General features: G+C 42.0%; 1 protein-coding gene and 1 long non-coding RNA gene across 3 annotated transcripts; one reads left to right on the forward strand and one right to left on the reverse strand.

Annotated features, from left to right (window-relative positions):
* Positions 1-1,422: 1,422 nt before the first annotated feature.
* On the reverse strand, positions 1,423-11,138 carry LOC129825916 (uncharacterized). Of its 2 annotated transcripts, none has more exons than XR_008754956.1 (4): positions 10,904-11,138; positions 10,209-10,275; positions 3,730-3,762; positions 1,423-3,382 (listed from the first exon to the last, which is right to left on the reverse strand). It is a non-coding gene; the product is annotated as an uncharacterized LOC129825916 (long non-coding RNA). The 2 variants fall into 2 exon arrangements; XR_008754955.1 differs by having other exon boundaries at positions 10,193-10,275; positions 10,904-11,133.
* A 136-nt stretch (positions 11,139-11,274) lies between these two features.
* LOC129825915 (nuclear receptor subfamily 2 group F member 1-A-like) lies at positions 11,275-18,894 on the forward strand. Its single transcript, XM_055886032.1, has 3 exons — positions 11,275-12,513; positions 13,797-14,324; positions 17,656-18,894. The coding sequence occupies exons 1-3, from the start codon at positions 12,087-12,089 to the stop codon at positions 17,928-17,930; spliced, it is 1,230 nt and encodes a 409-aa protein (XP_055742007.1). The 5' UTR covers positions 11,275-12,086; the 3' UTR covers positions 17,931-18,894.
* Positions 18,895-20,276: the final 1,382 nt, after the last annotated feature.

Below are 20,276 nucleotides of genomic sequence, written 5' to 3' on the forward strand. Positions count from 1 at the left end.
ATAGATCATGTCGTTAGCAGTTAGCTGGTGCTGCAGGTGTGTATAGACTAAGGGAAGGCTGTAAAGGCCTCCATTACAGTGAAAATAGCCCACTCCCACAGCCCCTCCAGACAACCAGTCATTATCCATCTATTGGGAGGCCTGAGAGAGAGCAGTAAGTATGGGAGACGTACGGCTTTGAGAAGGCGCCTGGATGTTCTCCGCGGGGTTAATACTACCGGGGTCTAGCGCCCAGCGTATCGAGCGCCTCTCCCCCAATGTGCTCGTGAGTAGAGTCAGGGGTTATTTGATGCTATTTTTACAAGAAACTGGTTAATTTGTCTTAAGTCATTACCGTCTATTACGGCTGGAAGTCTTGGGGAAAAGGTGGGAAGCGGCAGACGCTGGCATTCTGCCTAAAGAGAAATCAATGAAACAAATGAATTCTTTGCAGGCTGCGGTGACACAGTCATCCATCATTCATGGGCGCTTTTACCCAACGAATCAGGGAGCAGGGCAGGGGGAGAGAGAGACTCAGGGGACGGGGCAGACAACCACGCAACGCCCAACACTGGGGCAACAGCGAGGAATCATCTCGCTCGGAGCTGAGCCCCCTCACATTACAGCTGACTGTCTGTCTACAGAGTGCAAAGCAGGGATAGATACAATTGGAAGAGCAACACCATGAACAGCCATGATTACACACCGTGTCACTCTCTCTCTCTCTCACACACCAGTATTTCCTCCCTCCCACAGCTTGTTCTGGGTCTCCAGGTTGATGGGAAGACTGACAGGTGATCTTTATCATTTATTTACACTGGACATACAGCCCGCGTATTGGTAATTAATTCCTCAGACAGCGAGGGCAGAGGAGGGAGAGAGAGGGATCAGAAAGAGAGGGATAGCAGGTGAACGTGATCCCCACTGTGGGGGGGAGCATTGAAAACAGACATTCCCCTCCTACCATCACATTGAGCACAACCTCGCTATGTGACGTTGCCTTCTCCCAATTCCGTCGCATTCTGTTGGCATTGTTCCAATGATGACGTATTCTGTCGGCATTGCAGACTCCCGCGGCTCGGGCCCCCAGTCCGACGAAAAGGGCCACGTGTCGCCACCCACAGCCTCACTGGGACCACACACCCCCCCCCCCCCCCCCCCCCACCCACCCCCGTTCGCAAGTGAAAATGAGAACCACGCTACCATAGAAAGGTTAGATCCTCATGCATGTGTCACCGCTAGGTCTGCCATCTTGGTACGCCTCAATTCAGCCACTTTAGAGATCTAAGATCTATGCACATGATCATGTCACATGACCCACACCAGGAATCGTCAATCCCCTCATTGATACATGCAGTTCTATTCTATAGCAGCTTGCAATAGCGGACAACAAAATCAATGCAAATACCCCCCCCCCAAAAAACTTTAACATTAAAATACAAGTGAAATGGATTGATTCTTTTATTCAGACAATTATTTGGCTTTCTCTGACAGTAATGCTATTACACATGATTAAAACTCAGGGTATCCACAGCACATCATTGCATCAGCCTCCTACGTTCCCGTACGGTCTGCCTGTGACATGCAATGGCGGCGCCGACGTTGCGACTGCATGACTCCTGTGGCGACTGCATGTGTTCTTAAAAAATGTAGAGAGTGGGTAGGACTGGGGATGGAGGTGGTAGGATCACTCCCTGGGAAAGCATAAATAAATCATGGGGAACCGCGGGAACAAGCGGCATCATTACTTGCCTTGTCATCGTAATGGGGGCTGGCACTTACCTTAACCAGCCTCAAAGAGGAATACCAATAGCCTTTTTTTTTTTTTTTGCACTGACACAGGTGGCAGGATTATGTGGAGGAACATTCTGGAGAATCAGAGAGAAACAGGGAAGAGAGGGAGGGGGGGAGCAAGAGATGGAGGTTAGGGAAGAGGTAGGGCTAAAGAAATGGAGGGATATTGCAGGGGGAGGAGGATAGGATGCTACAACCTACACATCCTGATTAAGCACAGCACTATATTTTCTCTCAGCCTCTACATCACTGATCAAGAAAAGTTGATGCTACTAACATCCAAGGGGTTCACTTCTCTTTGTCTACCAACACCAGATTCCCACAACCTCTTCCGATACATACAACAGGTTGATGTTTGATCGATAAGTGCATCCGTACAACCTTGGAAGAGATAGATGTTTAGAGGAGAAGTGTAGGAAGGGATAAGGAGAGGAAGGAGCTGTTGAAGAGGAGCATGTTGTGGAATGTCTGCTGTTCAGCCCCGGAACCCATTTGTCACGGCTTGAATTCGGCTCGGACGCCTCATGTCTGCGCGGTCATCTGAGGTAAACTTGCCATGTGGTCTCACACACACACACACACAAAGAATCCACATACATAAATTAAAAGACTAGTAAAGGACGGGGCACTTGATCAAGTACGTCCAAAACCTTTTTGCCCAGCGTAGCATAACGCAGCTAGCTTCACCTTAGCTTCTGAATATGACAATAAGAACATTGCCAATCAAACACGAATGGCATCACAAATACATTTGGACTTGAGAATGACATTATACGTTATATACATATTCATAAAGTATTGATTCTGTTTCCGTTGACCCTCAGAGCTGTGTGGGCTGCTGGGTAGGAGGGATTAAGGTTAGCTGAGTGAGGTGGAGAGGAGAGCAGCGTGGCGTTAAGCTTAGTACCCCCTGTAAATATGTCCTCTGGGTCCAGGCCAGGGCAGTGAGGACACAAGCACAGGCATGTTGATCATCTCTGACACAGGCATAACTCATAGCACAGTGGATATCTTCAGCTACGGACACAGGCGAAGCTCATATATCCTTAAGGCCAAGTCGGAACCAACAGGAACGTCGGCCGTGCACAGCAGGTGCGCAGCGGTTGGACGTCATTTCACCGCTGACAACAGTACACAGGCCGTGATTTTCTGATCATTTCCCAACGACTCTACATGTTGAATCGCCACCATTCGTCGTCACCCGGTAGGTGGTCCACCGTGCACAGCCGACATTCGTGTTGGTCTGTCTTGCCCTTAACCGACTGACACAGGCATAATAGCAACCCTTACCTTGTAGACAAATGCATAGGTCATACCTAAGCTAGGAGTTTTGATAATCAGTATTTTTTGTGTCATTATTATTACTCCTGAAGACTACATTATTCGGATGTCAACGGTCAAATAAATCCAGGTCGTGGCCGTTGTGAGCCGCACCTTGTGTGACGGTGCTGACGTCACGATGTCATGGGTGCTGCTGTGACTAAGCTCATACAAACAGAGACATTTATTTTACACGTGACACCACAACCCTCTGTCGATTCTGACTGCGTGACAAGGTGATGCTCTATATTCCAAAGGAGGGGCGACGTGCCATGATGTTACTTTCAGTCTGAGAGAGAAAAAAAACAACACAGAGACATTGATGAGAGGGGAGAGAGCTGCTTAAAGACACACTTCCAACGCAAGGCAAGCCAGATAAAAGGACAAAGTGGGTGGCTATCATTGGCCCTGTGTGTGTCACGCTGCCTTCTGATTGGCTACTTGACTTTGGCCATGCCCCAGACACAGTATCAAGATGATATTACGGATCTGATTCAAGGGAGTGTTCGGGTTATACCAATACAATAAAGGTGTATCGTTGGTCGATTATTCCATCCTTGAATCGATAAGTGGTAGACTAGTGAGATGTCTCAGTGAATTGGTGAAAGGGGCCTGTGTGGCAGCAGTGGAACTTACATGGCACGATCCGTTTGCACAGTCGCTCACTCCCTGTTAGGAGGAAACACAATTAGTTCATTGTTGATGAGGGGAACACACACACACAAACAAATACACTTGCCGTATGGATATTGCCATAAAGTAATAACATGTTGCTTGGTTTAAAGTTACGTTGTTTTTGAATATAGATGTTTTCTTCAATGTGACCCCTCTGGCTTTCCACCAACAAAAGTATAAATAATTTCTCTGAAGAGTTTCATGGGGAGAGGGAACAACCGACTGATAAGGTCACAATCTGTCAGCTCGAGAATTAAAAAGGAGCAGCCTTGTTGCTTTTCAGTGGGTGTGTACTGTATGAGGGCTGGGGTTGATATTTGAAGTTGCTTGTAATAAGTATCTGATGCATCCTGAAGCAAAATGATTTTACCCTTTTACCCAAACTGAAAGGTAAAGGAGATATTCTCTGTTTAGTTCAACAGGCCTAACACCACAGAGGTGTGTTCATCATCATTCGGCAGGGACACCTGACATTGGTTTACTTCAGGGCAAAAGGTCCTGATGTAGCCATGTCCGAAATCCAGCGTAGCTTTGATGGTCAATTTAAATAGTGGGCAATAGCTTTGGAATCATTTGATTTCACACACACTCACTCACTAACGTGTCAACTCAATCGCACATAGATACACACACTCCATTTCCAAATAAATATGAAAATGTCTAAAAAAAAAAGGCATCTGTAGTCTTTTGTGATTTGCCCATGTGTTCTTCTACCAACCAGGTGTACTGAACAGTTCAAAGCACCTTACAAAGGCTATCGTGGCCAAAACATTCTCTATTTTGTTGCCTGAAAGCAATTACAGCACTTGGAAAGGGAACAGCGCCGACTCTCTTTCTTCGTTTTCATGATTCATCACTGGCCCAGCACTGGTTGCCACACTTATGGATGTTCATATCTGGCTAACACCTCTGATCATTTCACAACCGTTGCCGGCATTATATTTCTCTAACGATAACACCCCACACCCCACCCCATATAAGATGCGAGTATACCGAAGCACCTGTGTGTGTGTGTGTGTGTGTGTGTGTGTGTGTGTGTGTGTGTGTGTGTGTGTGTGTGTGTGTGTGTGTGTGTGTGTGTGTGTGTGTGTGTGTGTGTGTGTGTGTGTGTGTGTGTGTGTGTGTGTGTACTGTCGTGACATTCTTATTATGATTCGGATTAGTATTATTATTACACTTATCTGCATTCTTGATTTGTTCTAGCTGTGTAATGACAAGGGGATGCAATAATGTAATGTTCCATACAGTTTGTGGGATGCACTTATATTTAACACATCTCATGAATTTGTTCAGGGATCATGCTTAAACCATAGCTTATGGCTCACGTAACTGTCCACTATTCCCTGGTTTGTAAAACGAATGGCTACATGTAAATTAGTCTATGCAAGCATTTTATCATCAGAAGCAAGTCATGTAAAATATATGAGAAATGATCAGAAACGAGGTTGAGCGTGATTTTTTTTTCTTTTCTTGATGTAACATGTTATTCTCTGTTTAAACGTGCTCAGTCATGCCCTATTACAACACGGTGGCGGTTCAGCCAGACACAATTCTAATTAAGCGCCCACTGTGTGTTGGTTTAAGAAAAACATTATGGATACTTGAAGTGATGCCACTCATTTCACTACAAAATATGCACAATGACGGGCAAGTTTACATTGGAAATGTATCTCATGATTTAGTTCACCGCCCAGCTTCAGGATGGACACGTGAGACAAGCCACTTCTCCGGGCTCTGTGTCTTCCTTTCTCCCTTTACTCCAGTTTTAGTTTAATACTCCTTAAATGGTGATGTGCGGCGTCGCAAATTTGCACGGGAGATAATCTCGTTCTGCCTTTTTTGTCATTGGTCTATCTACAGTGTGTTTTCGGATAATGTGGCGATAGGATGAAAAGTAATCCGCGTGCAGAAATCTAAAAGCTCCTCTATCCTTGTAGAATTTCTCAAGAATTCCACCTTTGCCCTCCGGTTTCGCCGAAATAAATTACTTGAAGGGTGAAATGCCAGAATCCACTGCATTTGGAAAACTGTGTTCATGTTACCTCGGTCGCTGTAGATAGATGTAGTTGAGAAAATGAACAATTGTTCAAGCACTATGCGGCAAAGGGTTGTCCTCATATTATATGGAATGAGGTGATTTAAAAAGTCTCAAGACATTGAAACTATCATAATAGCCTAAACGCTTGGCCATTGGTTGCATTCACTAGGCTAATATGGTGTCTTCTCCCATTCAATGATACAATTATGATTTGAGTTGTGTTTTGCTAATTATCTTCTTTGTTTGCCACCCAGATATTAGGCGTACCATTTTAAGTCAGTACAGGTGTTTTGATTTGCTCTCCTTGAATTGCGTGCTGCACACGTTATACCCTACTAAACTAGGCCTACCTTACATGTGATTTTAATCACTTATAACAATGTAATTTATGTCACGTTGCCCGTTTTGCCGGGTTAACAATTCAAAAAAAACTGTTACTTTGATGTCTCTACTGGCGCTTGCAGTTTGGGTTTTTGGTGAACTACAAAAGGACAGTGTTTGCACTGTAAAACTATCCGGATTTTAGCGCTAATGGATTTATGATCTCGGTCTCTGAGACCATCCAAAGTAATTAGCACATGTGCTCTAAATAGATCATGGTTTTGTGAGCAATAAAGCCATTACCCATCGAGTAAACTGACAGTCCCTCCAACTAAACTCCAACCACAAGCTAATTGGAAAAGTCATTTCGGCCTTATTGTCTACAATTATAGCCTTGGCTTTCCCAGCCCGAAAATCCTAATGTGTGGTGCTTTATTCATCCTGGTGTATTCAGGCCCATGATTAAAACCTTGAAGAAACAATCCCAACTGAACCTGTTAGCTACTTTGACAGTGTGAGATCGCGTTGGTCTGTCAATCTTGCATGTCACAACGCAATAGTTGGGAGTTAGGCGGTACGGTAAGAAGTATTAAATATCATTTCTTACACGTTTCATGTATAGGACTACGTGTAACAGGCATAAGCCTAAAAGTAGCTGGATATACACGAAGGACAGGAGGTAGCCTAGTAGCTCATATTTCTAGCGTGACTTAACTGCGTGTTGACTATCTCAGGTGATACTTCATCATATATAGTTCTGAAAGAAAGGTGTCACGTTCATGATATAGCTTTGAGTTTATTCTAAAATCCTAGTCCTAATAGTTTACGTTTCGATTTATGAAAACCATTTCCCTTTAGTCCGTTTAACCATCATTTACGTCAGATAATTTTGTCCATAGGCCTACATTAAACATGGCGATTTTAAATGGCGAGGCTCTAAAATATTTTCCCTATTTCTCACGAATAGCTTTTCCATTAAGAGCGATTAGATTATGTCTATTGAAAGTTGCTGATCCATAGAGAAAATGGCAGCGGATAAAAGGCGATTTCAAGTGACCTTCTCGTCCCTTTCACACCAATCTGAGCCCCGAATAGTTAGGGATCAGATTGGACAAAAGCCTCCTCCTCTTCTCTTTCAACTCGTAACGACTCGAAGTAGAGGGGCACGCAACAAAACCTCCAACTCACACATTAAAGTATAACGCACAGCTTGGGTCTACAGAAAAGTAGCAGCACTGGCCATCTTCATTTTTTCTTTATGTCGCCAAATTCACTATGCAAAATGTATATTCTAAATAATCTGTACGCATGGATTAAAGTTGAGAGACATTTATGACAAAACTAGGATATTAGGCTGCATAGAACACATCAAAACAAATCAAAATAGTACAGAAATTATAAACTTGTTTCATTATGCCGGTCTGGCCTTGATACGTCCAGTGATAAACTATGTGGAAAAGTTTTTAAAGGCGCAGAAGAAGGAATTCTTAATCCATCTGTCTTCAGATGTTTCTGTTATCTGTTCAAACATTGCTATGTTAATTTAAGTTGACGTTATTTTATCAAATTGAATTATCATAAATCACTCAAGTATAGAGTTTTAGTGAAAAGTAGTTGCACATGTAAGCTAGGCTACTACGCATATTAAGTGGTGTGCAATAATTGACAGCACCCCTCATTTGTAGCCTAATTTAAAACACGGATGCAGGGCCCATGCACTTGACACGTCTCTAATACCATTTTCTCATCGTTTTCTTGGTTGACATATAGGCTATATGTTTTTGGAACAAAACACCGCAGGCTTTTCTTCGTGGAAGTTAGTTCAGTTAGAGGCAGATTCTTAGGCGGGCGCGGGGTGGGAACAGCGGAGATCGGATGTGTGTTACTCTCTCTCGTCGTGAAGAAACATAACACTTGTTTTTACAGGAGGCATTTCGACTGAGGCCTCTAAAGGATCAGGTAAAGAAAGCAATGAACGCTCTCTGTCAGCTTGAACGGTGTCGTGACTCATGACTATATATTCACTGAACTGAAGCGTCTACATAACCTAAACTAAATCAATGAGGATTATATTATTAGCTATATTCCTGCAACGTTGTTAGGTGTTTAAATGAACTGAAATGCCTATATATTTGCCTCCGTGTTCCCGAAGTAGGAAGTCTGGCTATCATGGCCTGTTATTGCTTTCACAACTGCTCCACAAGAGTTCATGACGCTCGATTGACTGCTTGCAGAAGCGACAAACGTGTTTGTGGGGTGAAGTCGGTCTGCAGAATTCGATTTATTTGTTATAAAAACGGAGAGAGAGAGACCACATCACTTGGAAATGAGCCTAATGTAGCCTATATTTAAAACAAATACAGTATATGAAGTCCACGTAGGCCTATTTATATTGACCTCACCGCAGATGCTCAGAAAATATATGTATGTCAGGATGCATAGGCTACGTGTGCAAATATATTGCACTGCGAAAAGCATTTGGTATTTTTGGTAATAACATATAACATTCCTCAATGTGTAACAGAGAAATTAATAGTAAGGCCTATAAATTCCTGTTATGGGAAACTTTAAAAAATGCATTTATAGCATCAACTTAAAATCTGAGACACAAGGGATTCGAAGTTGATTATAGTCTCACCAAACATGTATTTCATAGCCTATGCTTGTATCAATATCGCTCGATGTAAGTTGTATTTATGGCTCAATTATCTACTAAACAATAGGGCATTTGTGGTAATTAATTTCATTTACATTCCCTTAATCGTAAAACTTGCCTTTAAATTGACACACTTTCTTCTATTTATCTAACGTTGTGTGGTTGAAATTGTAACTGCAAACTTTGCAATGAAATAATGATCATTTGATGATCGTGAACCTCTTAGATTTTCATATGACGAAGCAAAACACCCGGAAAGTCTTCCAGGAACTATTCTCATGCCTAGCTAGTAGCCTACTACCCCTGACCAGCTCGGTCGAACAACTCTCCTATAATCCGTTGACTCTATCTCTGAGACAAACAGGCTTTTATCGATCATTTCATTATGTGATCAAACAACAAATAGCCATGCACAGGTGAGGTGCTCACGACTTGGAAAGGGTTCCCTGAATTGTGGTAACAGCATCAACGATGCCAGTATGTACTGGAGAAGACAGCTTAAAACGGAGAAACGTGTCCCCAAACCGGTTAGAATGTAAAGGAAAAGATTAAAAGTACTGCAGTTCAAAAGTTTCGCCCTGGAATGTAACAGTGGCTGTTTGGCATTTAGACAGATGGTCGTGTGGCGAGGCAAGCATGTATTCTTAGCATTTAAAGCTACTTGTGAATAGGTGAAACAGAAATTAATTGTGTACTTGCCTGGCTGGTGTTAGCCAAATTCAGTTACCGATGTTTTCCGTCCACCATAGCCTAATAGTCGTCGCTGTGTGCTTCTTCTTTTAATGTCCCGCTGTCCACTTTCTCGTTTTTCTCGCTGTTTTCGTGCTATAGCCCTATTTCTCTCTGCTCTTATTCGCTGTCCCCCCCACTCTCTCTCTCTCTCTCCGTCCAACTCTCTTCCCAATCTGTATAGTAAAATCTTAATGATACACTTACAGAATATTCTTTGTCCGATTTAATCTTATTCGTTTCACCTTTTCAAAGAGCTGGAGACATGACCGGGAGTCTCAGTGCAGTGTCTGAGACGGGGACGGGAAGAGCTCTGCTGTTGAATAGGCTACTTAAAAACACCCATTCCTCCTATGCGTTTGCAAGGGGGGTACTTGCATAATAGCGCACCATTATATCTCTTAATAGCTGACCATAGTCGGAAAGACAATAACAAATGTGTTCATAAACTATTCACTTCATTTGAAAATACTGAAAATACCCTTTCCTCTATTTAGTGTATGCTATTATGGATGCATGTCGACGCACCGGGCTTGTAGCCCCACTGAACAAAGTTTTGATGACTTTGGTGGCTATGTAGCCTACATGTTTTTGTATCTGTCATATTCACACTACCCGAGTTTGTAAGTTTCATGTCAATGTTATCTGAACTAAGTTCCACTCGTTTCAAGTGATTTTACCTTGAAGGACTTTTACCTTGAAGCTCAATCTAAAAGAGAAGCCGCAGCTGTTGTGTTTGGAACGTTCTTCAGGAACACAGCATCTGTAAAAATATGAATAAAAAGAAAGCCATTTTCAGGAGTTTACTTGTTTTTTTACAAACAATTTTACAAGGTTGATAACAATAGATGTGAGTTATGCATTACTATGTGGTTGTAATTGTATACTGTACGCTAGATGGCAGACCGATCCAGACATTTTTTAGTTGGAGGCGCATGCAGGCTTCAGTATCCACACACAAAAAGCCGGAATCCCCGTGCAATTTTCAAACAGCTTCACATGATTTTGAGTTATTGTCATTATTAAGACATAATATGACACCCATTTAGTGATTGTGCAGGCCTTAAAACCACAACTGTTACAGAGTATTTCTTCTTCGTCGATGTAATTGTGAGATTCGTTGGCGCCGTCGCACCCTTTCTGCCTATTCTAACACGACTTGTCTAGGCTACTATGCATCATTTCTTACATTGTCATTTTCCCTAATTTTACCCTGCAATTTTGGAACCCAAACATTTTTTTTTACAATGGAAATGTAACGTCGACGTGTATACCACAGTATTACGCATCACCAAATGCTGTAGGCTGCATGTAGCCTATAATAAAATACACCATACATAAATAATTATATCTCCCGCATTTATAATTAAGATAGCAGTCTCAAAACAAACCATTTCAAACTTTGGGGAATTCTATGCGAGTCCTTCTATGCGAGTCCCTTTCGCCTCGCACGTTTGTTTATTTCACGTGCGCAAAGCTTTGTCCCCTCTTTTACCCATCTTTTCGGCTATTCTATCCAGGGTTTCTTCCTGTTTTTGTGACAATAGACGGCCCGTAGGCTAATCAGGTTTCAAAGTAAATAGCAGCGCGAGGCGAGCTCAATGTAAATTGTGCTTGTCAGAGCCCCCAGTCGTAGGTGGCGAGGAACGAGGACTCTAACCAATCGAGAGAAAGAGGCTTGGCTAACCTTAGCCTCCCATTTTCCCTCTCCCCCCTCAATGCAGGGCTCTGGCCAGTCAGTCGCCTTTGATTATCAGTTGCCAGCAGCCTCTCTCTTGGCTCCTTGACACGAGCACCATATAAGGCGCAGCGATCTCCATAGAAACGTGTCAGTTTCAATAGTAGTGTCAAAGTTCACTATATACAGACATTCGCGAAGATCCCGGTTTCGGAAACATTGCTCTGCTGGTCTTCCCGTTTAAACGCATTCATTTTTGGGTCTCTCCGTCTTGCATATTCTATTAGTTGTTTTTTTTCTTCCTTATTTTTATCTCTTCGTGTTCGCTCCATTCCTGCTGGAGAGGTGAAACTACATGGGCACTACGGCGACGCGGTCTTTTTGCTGGACGAGATGAGGTTTATTTAAGAATATAGATGTAAAATCCTGCTCTTCAGTTTTTTCCTCCCCTCCAACAGCGAAGACGGGAGTAAGGAGCAAGGAAGAAAAGAGAAGGGAATTTATTTCTCGCAGCACTTTGGATCGCGTGTCTTTGAAAGATTTTATGTTCATTTCTACGTCCATGTGAATCGCTCCTGCCTCCTTTCTGGCTATTTTATACCAAACTGCATTTTTGTTACGTCTGGCTCGCTTTTTCTTCAAGATAGGGTACCTGAATGGCTAACTGCAATTTACCTTGGAACTGGCCTCCCGATACTTGCATATCCTGATCGGGTGCTTATTCTATCGTGTCCTGTATTTTGAAGGTATTGATCGTGTTCTGCTCCCTTCTTTCACATAGGAGATTGTTTGCTCCGATTTGACTTTGCACTGTCGTGTTTGAGATTTTTTTTTCTCCCCTCGCTTTATAAATCCCAGCGATCAGTTCGCTTTATCGCACTTTTCGGGCCCGAGATATGGCAATGGTAGTTAGCGTCTGGCGAGATCCGCAGGAAGACGTGGTCGGAGGACCTCCAAGCGGCCCAAATCCAGCAACTCAGCCGGCGAGGGAGCAACAGCAGACGGCGTCGGCAGCCCCGCACACTCCGCAGACCCCTAGTCAGCCAGGACCCCCGTCAACACCTGGGACTGCTGGGGACAAGGGGAGTCAGAATTCTGGTCCACAGCATATAGAATGTGTTGTTTGCGGAGACAAATCGAGCGGCAAGCACTATGGTCAGTTCACCTGCGAGGGATGCAAAAGTTTCTTCAAGAGGAGTGTCAGAAGGAACTTAACGTATACATGTCGTGCCAATAGGAACTGTCCCATTGACCAACACCACCGAAATCAGTGCCAATACTGTCGGCTGAAGAAATGTTTGAAAGTGGGAATGCGGCGGGAAGGTGAATATCTTTTTTTAATGCCACATATGATTACGCATACTGAGTTCCATAGACGAGTAGAGCTGCCATGTTGCATAAAGGTCATATACATAAGGCATCCGTTGCACATCCCTGTTTTTTGCAGGAATGTGCGTGTACGCGTTTAGCCTATAGAGGGTAAAATGTAATGAACGCAGCTACAAAAGATAGGTGGTATAACAAAGCAACATATTTACTTGACGGACGTTTTTGTGACCGTCAAAACTAAACATAACTATTTGCTATTTGCTTTTAGTGTTTTATAGGTTTTTAATAGTACTCGTGTGTGTGTGTGTGTGTGTGTGTGTGTGTGTGTGTGTGTGTGTGTGTGTGTGTGTGTGTGTGTGTGTGTGTGTGTGTGTGTAAGAGAACATGAAGTGCACTTCCTTACATGTGTAGTGATACACAAGTGTTTGGTTTGTCTGTGCATTAAAACGAACAGACAACATAACCACACCGCCCTCCTGTTCCATATGCTTAGGCAGCTTGAGGAACGCTGGAGAAGTTGTGTGGAGCACATTGTTTTGCCTCATAATGTATGAGAGGCCGTAACTTTCCCTCTCTTTGGAGCACAAATGATAGCAATACTCGTATTTTAAATAAACCCCCACAATTACCATACATGTTATTTAATATACCCTCAATAAATAAATATATTAAAAAATATATATAGACCAATTATACTTTTTCAAGTATATTGTCAAACGATTCTTCCTTGACTAAACTATTGCTATGCTAAGAAGGGGTTGACTCTTACTTGGTGTTGATGTATTTAGGCTATGCCATTCTTCTTCAGTGCAGTATAACACAGGTGTAATGGAGGAATATAGCTTTACGTTGATAAATACAGTAGTAAACTGACACATCGGCTGCATTGAACAATTAGATGATGCATATACCTAAATTACACTATAGGCCTGTATTACTGCAATTTAGCAAATGGCAACACCCGTTATGTTCAATATTTAATGTTTGTGTGTGTGTGTGTGTGTGTTAATCTAGATGCATGCATAGTCAATGCAAATGTAAACAGTGCAACATTGAGCATGGTGATATTGAAAATGGTATCATTTATTTAAACAACACACAATCTTACACACTATATAATTTACAGTTTGAGCTAAATTGGGATGGGAAACGCTACCCCATTATTTTGAGAGCAGAAAACACTAGCTTGCCTTATGCTTCTCGGCATAGGTTGCACATACAACAATGTTCATCAGTTCTGGATGCACATTTCCTCTCCTTCTCTTTCTTTTTGTCAGCGGTTCAGCGAGGACGAATGCCTCCAACCCAACCGAACCCAGGTCAGTACGCGCTGACGAACGGGGACCCTCTGAACGGCCATTGCTATCTCTCCGGATACATCTCCTTATTGCTTCGGGCCGAACCATACCCGACGTCCCGATATGGAAGCCAGTGCATGCAGCCCAACAATATCATGGGTATCGAGAACATCTGCGAGCTGGCCGCTCGCTTGCTCTTCAGCGCTGTGGAATGGGCTAGGAACATCCCTTTCTTTCCCGATCTGCAGATCACCGACCAGGTGTCCCTTCTCAGGCTGACGTGGAGCGAGCTGTTTGTGCTAAACGCAGCTCAGTGCTCCATGCCTTTGCATGTGGCCCCTCTGCTCGCCGCGGCAGGCCTCCACGCTTCTCCAATGTCTGCGGACCGAGTCGTGGCTTTCATGGATCACATTCGAATCTTCCAGGAGCAGGTTGAGAAGCTCAAGGCCCTCCACGTTGATTCGGCAGAGTACAGCTGCATCAAGGCAATAGTACTCTTCACATCAGGTGAGTGTTTACCATGCCACTATGTTAAGGCCTTCTCTTATAGGCGGGCAGTGAGGGGGAAGACTGGGTGAAAATCAGACTAGAGGCCATGGCTGTCTAGTGCAGGCTACTCCATTATGTTTTGTATAATAACATGCTGCATATATCCACAGTTATACATTTTGTGTGTTAGCCAAAGGGAAAGAGAAGTAAACAAACCGACCCACAGACAGCGTCTAATGTAATATTTTCAAAAACGTAATTTAAATGAGTATTTTACCTTGTATTAAAAGATTGAAAGCCAATATAATATTTAATAACTGTTGAGAAAATATGAAGCATTATATTTTTTATAAATCTGGATAACTATAGATATTTGTTTTGGTCTATGTCCCAGGCGTATTGTTTTATAACATTATATCCGTAAAGAAAAGCATCATTTGAGTGTGACACTTCATGTAGGCTTTTAAAGTTGTGGCGCGTGTTTTTCATGTTTTGCGCGCACAAACACGAGTCATTTTAAAACAGGAAATGATCCCTAGCTGCCTGATCAAAGAAAATGATGAAATAGCCTAAAATGTAATTGTGTTACTTTGCTCGCCGCGGTAGACTACGCTTGAGATTGATATGGGAATGTGGCCTATTTTGTTTACTGATATCTCCTCTCACAATTATTGTCTTAAACAATTAGAATCCCACATTTTGAAAAGTAGTCTACACAGGGCAGCTCATTACTAGCTATCTGGCTGAGGCAAGTTTACCATTGGTGTCGCGCGTAATAATAGGCCTATAGATATTTAAAGTTTGACTGTGGACACTTGCTCTCATTACCATTTGCAAGTACCGCGTAAGGATAGTGGAGAGTAGGCCTAGTGGATAAAAAAGCCAAAATCGACCGTAGCTCAAAATAGCTATCATGTGGCTATTTAATAGTGACCAAATTCTTATTAAATTGCCTTAATTCAATCAATACATTTCACATTTACGCACAATTTCGCTAATGATTGTGTTTTGTAATATAAGAAAATGTATTTATTTTTAATAAACACATTTTCACTCTCGAGATCCTCAAAACAATATGACATCACCTATAGCCTACCTAGTATTAGCATCTTACTTAATACTTTTTTTTTTTTTAGATTAGGTCTATATTAAACATATCCACACTACTTGAAATACTAAAATACATTCATTGCATATTATATTAGGCATATATTATATTACATGATATGTAGGTAACATATAATGTTATGCATTTTGTAATTATTTTGTAAAAAATATGTGGATAAACAGACTGAGGTTGAGTGTTCAGTGAACTTGTTTTGATTCGTGGCCAAAGGGGAATTCAAAGGAAGTGTTTTATTCAATGTAATTAAACGTACCCCAGTCCTCTAGTTTGCCCTCCTCAGTGACATGGAAACCTTTCCCACTGCTTTATCTGATCACGAGGACTTTTCCTGGATTTTGGGATAGTTTATGGCATTTCTGTCCTTAGCATCGAAACGTTGAGGTCTCATTTGAGTCATCATTGCAAAATAACATTTTAAGACAAACATATATTTACGTGCATGTATATGATCAATCAAGCCAATCTGGTCCACCTATAGACTACCTTTGCTATTGCAAACTTTTTTTTACATTTTTTGTATTTCATATTAGGCATCAACCTAACATTATGACATTGAGGGCCTAGTGCCAAGTTGTTGTTACATTATGAGATACAATATAACATAAAATAGCCTACAACGGAATAGTTAGTTGTTTAAGATGACTAGCTTAAACTTAGATTTTTGTCCATTTTAGCAAGAGACAACATGTAGGGTCAATGATATATGTAGCAAACTATTGTAGTCCCGGTTTACAGTGTTGTACATTGTAATTGGGTTACTTATAGCTATTTTCAAACAGGAAACTCATAGGCGTTAGCCTAGTTTAGGTGATTGTCTTCTTATGATTCCTAATATGTCCAGTTATCTATCGCGTCTTCATAACTAATTACATGTTTCTATCTGTGTTCAGATGCTTGAACGTGAATCTAGAAAATATGTATCTTGTGTTTTTTCAGTGTTAGTTCTATGTTTGGTGTACAACAGGGTGCCCTTTCACGAGCTTTCTTTTGCTTTTGACTCGTGCGTTCACTGCTGCGCAGTCGCCGAAATGCTTTGAACTTAGCCAAGTTTATATTTGCAAGAGTTTTTTGAAATGTAATTCATTTCTCCCCGATTAATCGTTTTATTCATTGAATAGTGACACTCAAAAAAAAAAATCCAAACGGATTTGCATAGGCTACATGGGGTTGTGCCACCTATAAGTTCATACATAGTAAATCAACCCGAGATCTCCGAGTTGCCCCCACGCAGTCCGCAAGTTCATAAGGTTATTGTGTCTGGCCATAGTGAGTTATAGCCCTGAGAAATCAAGATGAGGCTTAAAAGCCTCTCGGATAGCATTGTCCGATGTTTAATGTATTAGAGCTGGAGAATTGAGGCTATCGCTCCTGTGCACTTGCAACAAAGCAATGACTTAATGCAACATCGTCAGGCCTACACATAACGGTCCATATGCCAGTATGCTTGGCCTTGCTCAACCGTCTACTGCAGATTTTTAAGCACGGCAGTAAGCCTATGCCATGGCGACAAAACCGTTTAGTTTGTACTATTCGCAAACATATCTTAAGGCATTGACATTGAGTGTTTCTCTATTTAGGCCTATGCAGACTGCAATCCACAACCCCCGACTGTGTACAAAACACATTTCGCATGTGTTGTTGTGCTGGCTCCTTTTCGTATTTTTACGTGTTTTCTGCGTGACTATTGACTTCGCCCCGCTAATAAATTTGATTGCTTCCAGCGGCCTTTCCTAGGCTACATTGACAAGCAGGCCAACCATGGTCTATCAAGTAAAGAGCGGAAAAATGTCTTAACAGCTTATTGAGAGTAGACTAATTAGGTCATATACAGCCATTGCAATTTCAACGTAATCAATGTATTTTCTACATTTGTATAGACTTGAGTCCCCTGATTCAGAAAGCACGACTGGGCCTATACCTTTCCCCCTGCTTCTTCCATTGGAAATGCTATAGGCTTATGCTACACACCATTTTCCATCCCAGTTAGCTGCATATTCTTTGTTTTGATCGGTTTATGAACGTGTAGAGGTATCTGCCGCTGTGTGGTGCGTTCCCCACTTGAACATATCGCCCTTGTTTATTCTATATGACAGTCCCTCTTACTCAATGTGATGTAGCATGTTTGGGCAGTGTGTTTGTTTATTTCACTTTGTCAATAACACGTAACGCTGATGTTGAATGATAACCAGAGTGCTTTTGTGTTTCTATTTTTTGCCTGCACAGACGCCTGCGGCCTGTCAGATGCGGCTCACATCGAAAGCCTGCAGGAGAAGTCTCAGTGCGCCCTGGAGGAATACGTGAGGAGCCAGTACCCTAACCAGCCGAGCCGCTTTGGCAAGCTCTTGCTGCGGCTGCCCTCTCTCCGCACCGTCTCCTCATCGGTAATTGAGCAGCTGTTCTTCGTCCGCTTGGTAGGTAAAACTCCTATTGAAACCCTCATCAGGGATATGCTATTATCCGGGAGCAGCTTCAACTGGCCTTACATGTCCATCCAATGATCCGAATGAGAGTGACAAAAAAAAGAGAAAAAGGACCAAAATTCAGCATCCCGTACAAGAAGACTATATATAGGACCTTTTTGAACACATTGGAAGACATGACATGCTTTTTTTTTTTGTCTTCTGGGACTAAGATCTGAGATGGAATACGTTATGTACAGAAAATATGGAACTGGACTTACACCTGTGTAAATCCACTCTCGTCTTCAAGAACAGTACTCTTCATTTTGTAAAATACTAGTCTTTATTTTCCTTTTTTGTAAAAAAAAAAAAAAAAAAAAAAAAATCATACAAATAAAATGAAAAACATCATATGCGCAGTAAGAAAAAAAAGAATCAAGATTTAGCGGGAAAATAATGTTTCCAAGCAATTATAAGAAATGTCCTGTGTCCATGTACCTGTCTGTTTTGTATTTTTTTCTGGTTCTAAACCAGCTTTTCTGTGATTCTATACTAATAATTTTTGATATAACCTTTTGCTTCTTATAATGAGTGCGATATATGTTTTGTCGAAGCTATGTTCTCCAAGAATTAAAATTGAAGTGAGAATTTAAAACAGAAAAATAAAGAAATTTAGACAAAATAAGAAACAAGTCTAATCGCTATGACAATATCGCCACTGATGGTTGAACGTTTTCCAATTGATACTATGGACCTGCAACTGCAGCTTACTGACCTCGTGGACATTTTGAGGAGAGGACATCTGTGGCACCTTTTTCCTGGTCATGAGTGTGTGTGGAGTCGATCATCAGTCAAAGAGGAGAGACATGAAAATCAAAAGCACTTTTAATATATCGTTTCAAATACATTTTGTTTGTTTCGTCTTGAAATTTTCATTGTTTCTTGAATTTTATTGGTTGTTGCCTTCAATTTGCTTACTCCATGATGCAGCTTTTGCAGAAGGGTCGGTTGATGAAGTTGTGTGATGGTGACTGTACTATTAAAAAAGAAATAGGCAACTATGTCTCACTCTCAAGAATGTTCATCTGAAAGCTCAAGATGCGCGCTGGCGCTTATTGTGTGGGATAGCATAATGCCAAACCAAATAAGGTGGTCCTCTGTTTTTTCTTTACGCCACTCTTCATACACAGGTGTAGGCGACACAATATGTTTGCCTAATATATGCGTTCTCCAGTTTTGTCTTGCACAATTACACAAAAAATTCTAAAACATTATTGTCATTTTGCTTCTAGTATGGCTTATTCTTCAATGTTGGGGAGCGATGGAAAAAGATGACGTGAACATAGAACTGCCGTTATTTAGATTGGTTGGCTGGTGTGTTCATTGCATAGCTAGCTGTATGTTACTGTTTCATGCACTCACTCACGACTGGGTATGAACACAAAGAAGCACATGTTATGTGCCGAATTAGACGGTAGTGACGCTGCTCGCTCTCTGTGAGCGCGTTAATGACTGGTTCATATGTTCACAGACAGCAATGAAAAGCAGGCGCGCCACCGAGGCTTCTCTAAACTACCTCCCGTGGCTTAATCAAGGTGGATTCTCAATTCACCTCTCACTGCAGAAACGAAACAAATGCATTCGCCCCTTCAAAAATATACCCTTTGGAAGTATTGCTTCAAAATTGATACATATGTTGGCTAGGGATTACGCTAGCTGCAAAACAGATGTAAAATGCGTGATCAATTTGGAAAATGTATTTTACAGCATGTACGCCAGTCGATAGGAAGGAACATCGAATGCGATGCGTTGTGATGGAAAACAGAGAGTGAATGAGACAGCGGTAAACAAAGTGCACAGTGCAGAGACAAATGGCAGAGGAAATGTGCAGAGGCAAAGCACTGTGTTTGTGGCCTAGGCTTGAATATAGCCTACACTTAGAATATAATGAATACATCGACGAAGTCCTCAAGGTGTTGGGATTCTGATTTTCGACTGCACGGTACTCTGTGGAGTAGCTTCGTGTACAGAGGCTGCATGTCTGTTTGCGTGCCATTGTCTCCTTACCCTTTAAGAAATGGTTTTGAGAGGAGACCTCTAAGCGTACAGAATGAATCCAGTATAATGTCCATATACTCTACTGCACGTAATGTAGCTATTAGACTCAAATAGGGACATATTGGAATCTGCCTATGGCGGGAGGAATAAAACAATGGGCCCTGTAGCCCTTGCCTCACAGTCGAGCTTGGGATAGTAAGTAGCATGTAGCCTATAATGTCTTTGATTTGATTTATATCTCCATGTTGGGGCTGGGGGAGGGGCATGTGTATCGTGACAGTGGTTGATTTGAGTGTGTGTTCCCTGATTCATTCATATACCAGTAACTTGTTGTTGCTTAAATGCCAGATATGTTGTGACATTTCCTAGGCCTAAATGTACCTGTCG

The sequence above is a fragment of the Salvelinus fontinalis genome, chromosome 28 (genome assembly GCF_029448725.1).
Source record: "Salvelinus fontinalis isolate EN_2023a chromosome 28, ASM2944872v1, whole genome shotgun sequence".
NCBI lineage: Eukaryota > Metazoa > Chordata > Actinopteri > Salmoniformes > Salmonidae > Salvelinus > Salvelinus fontinalis.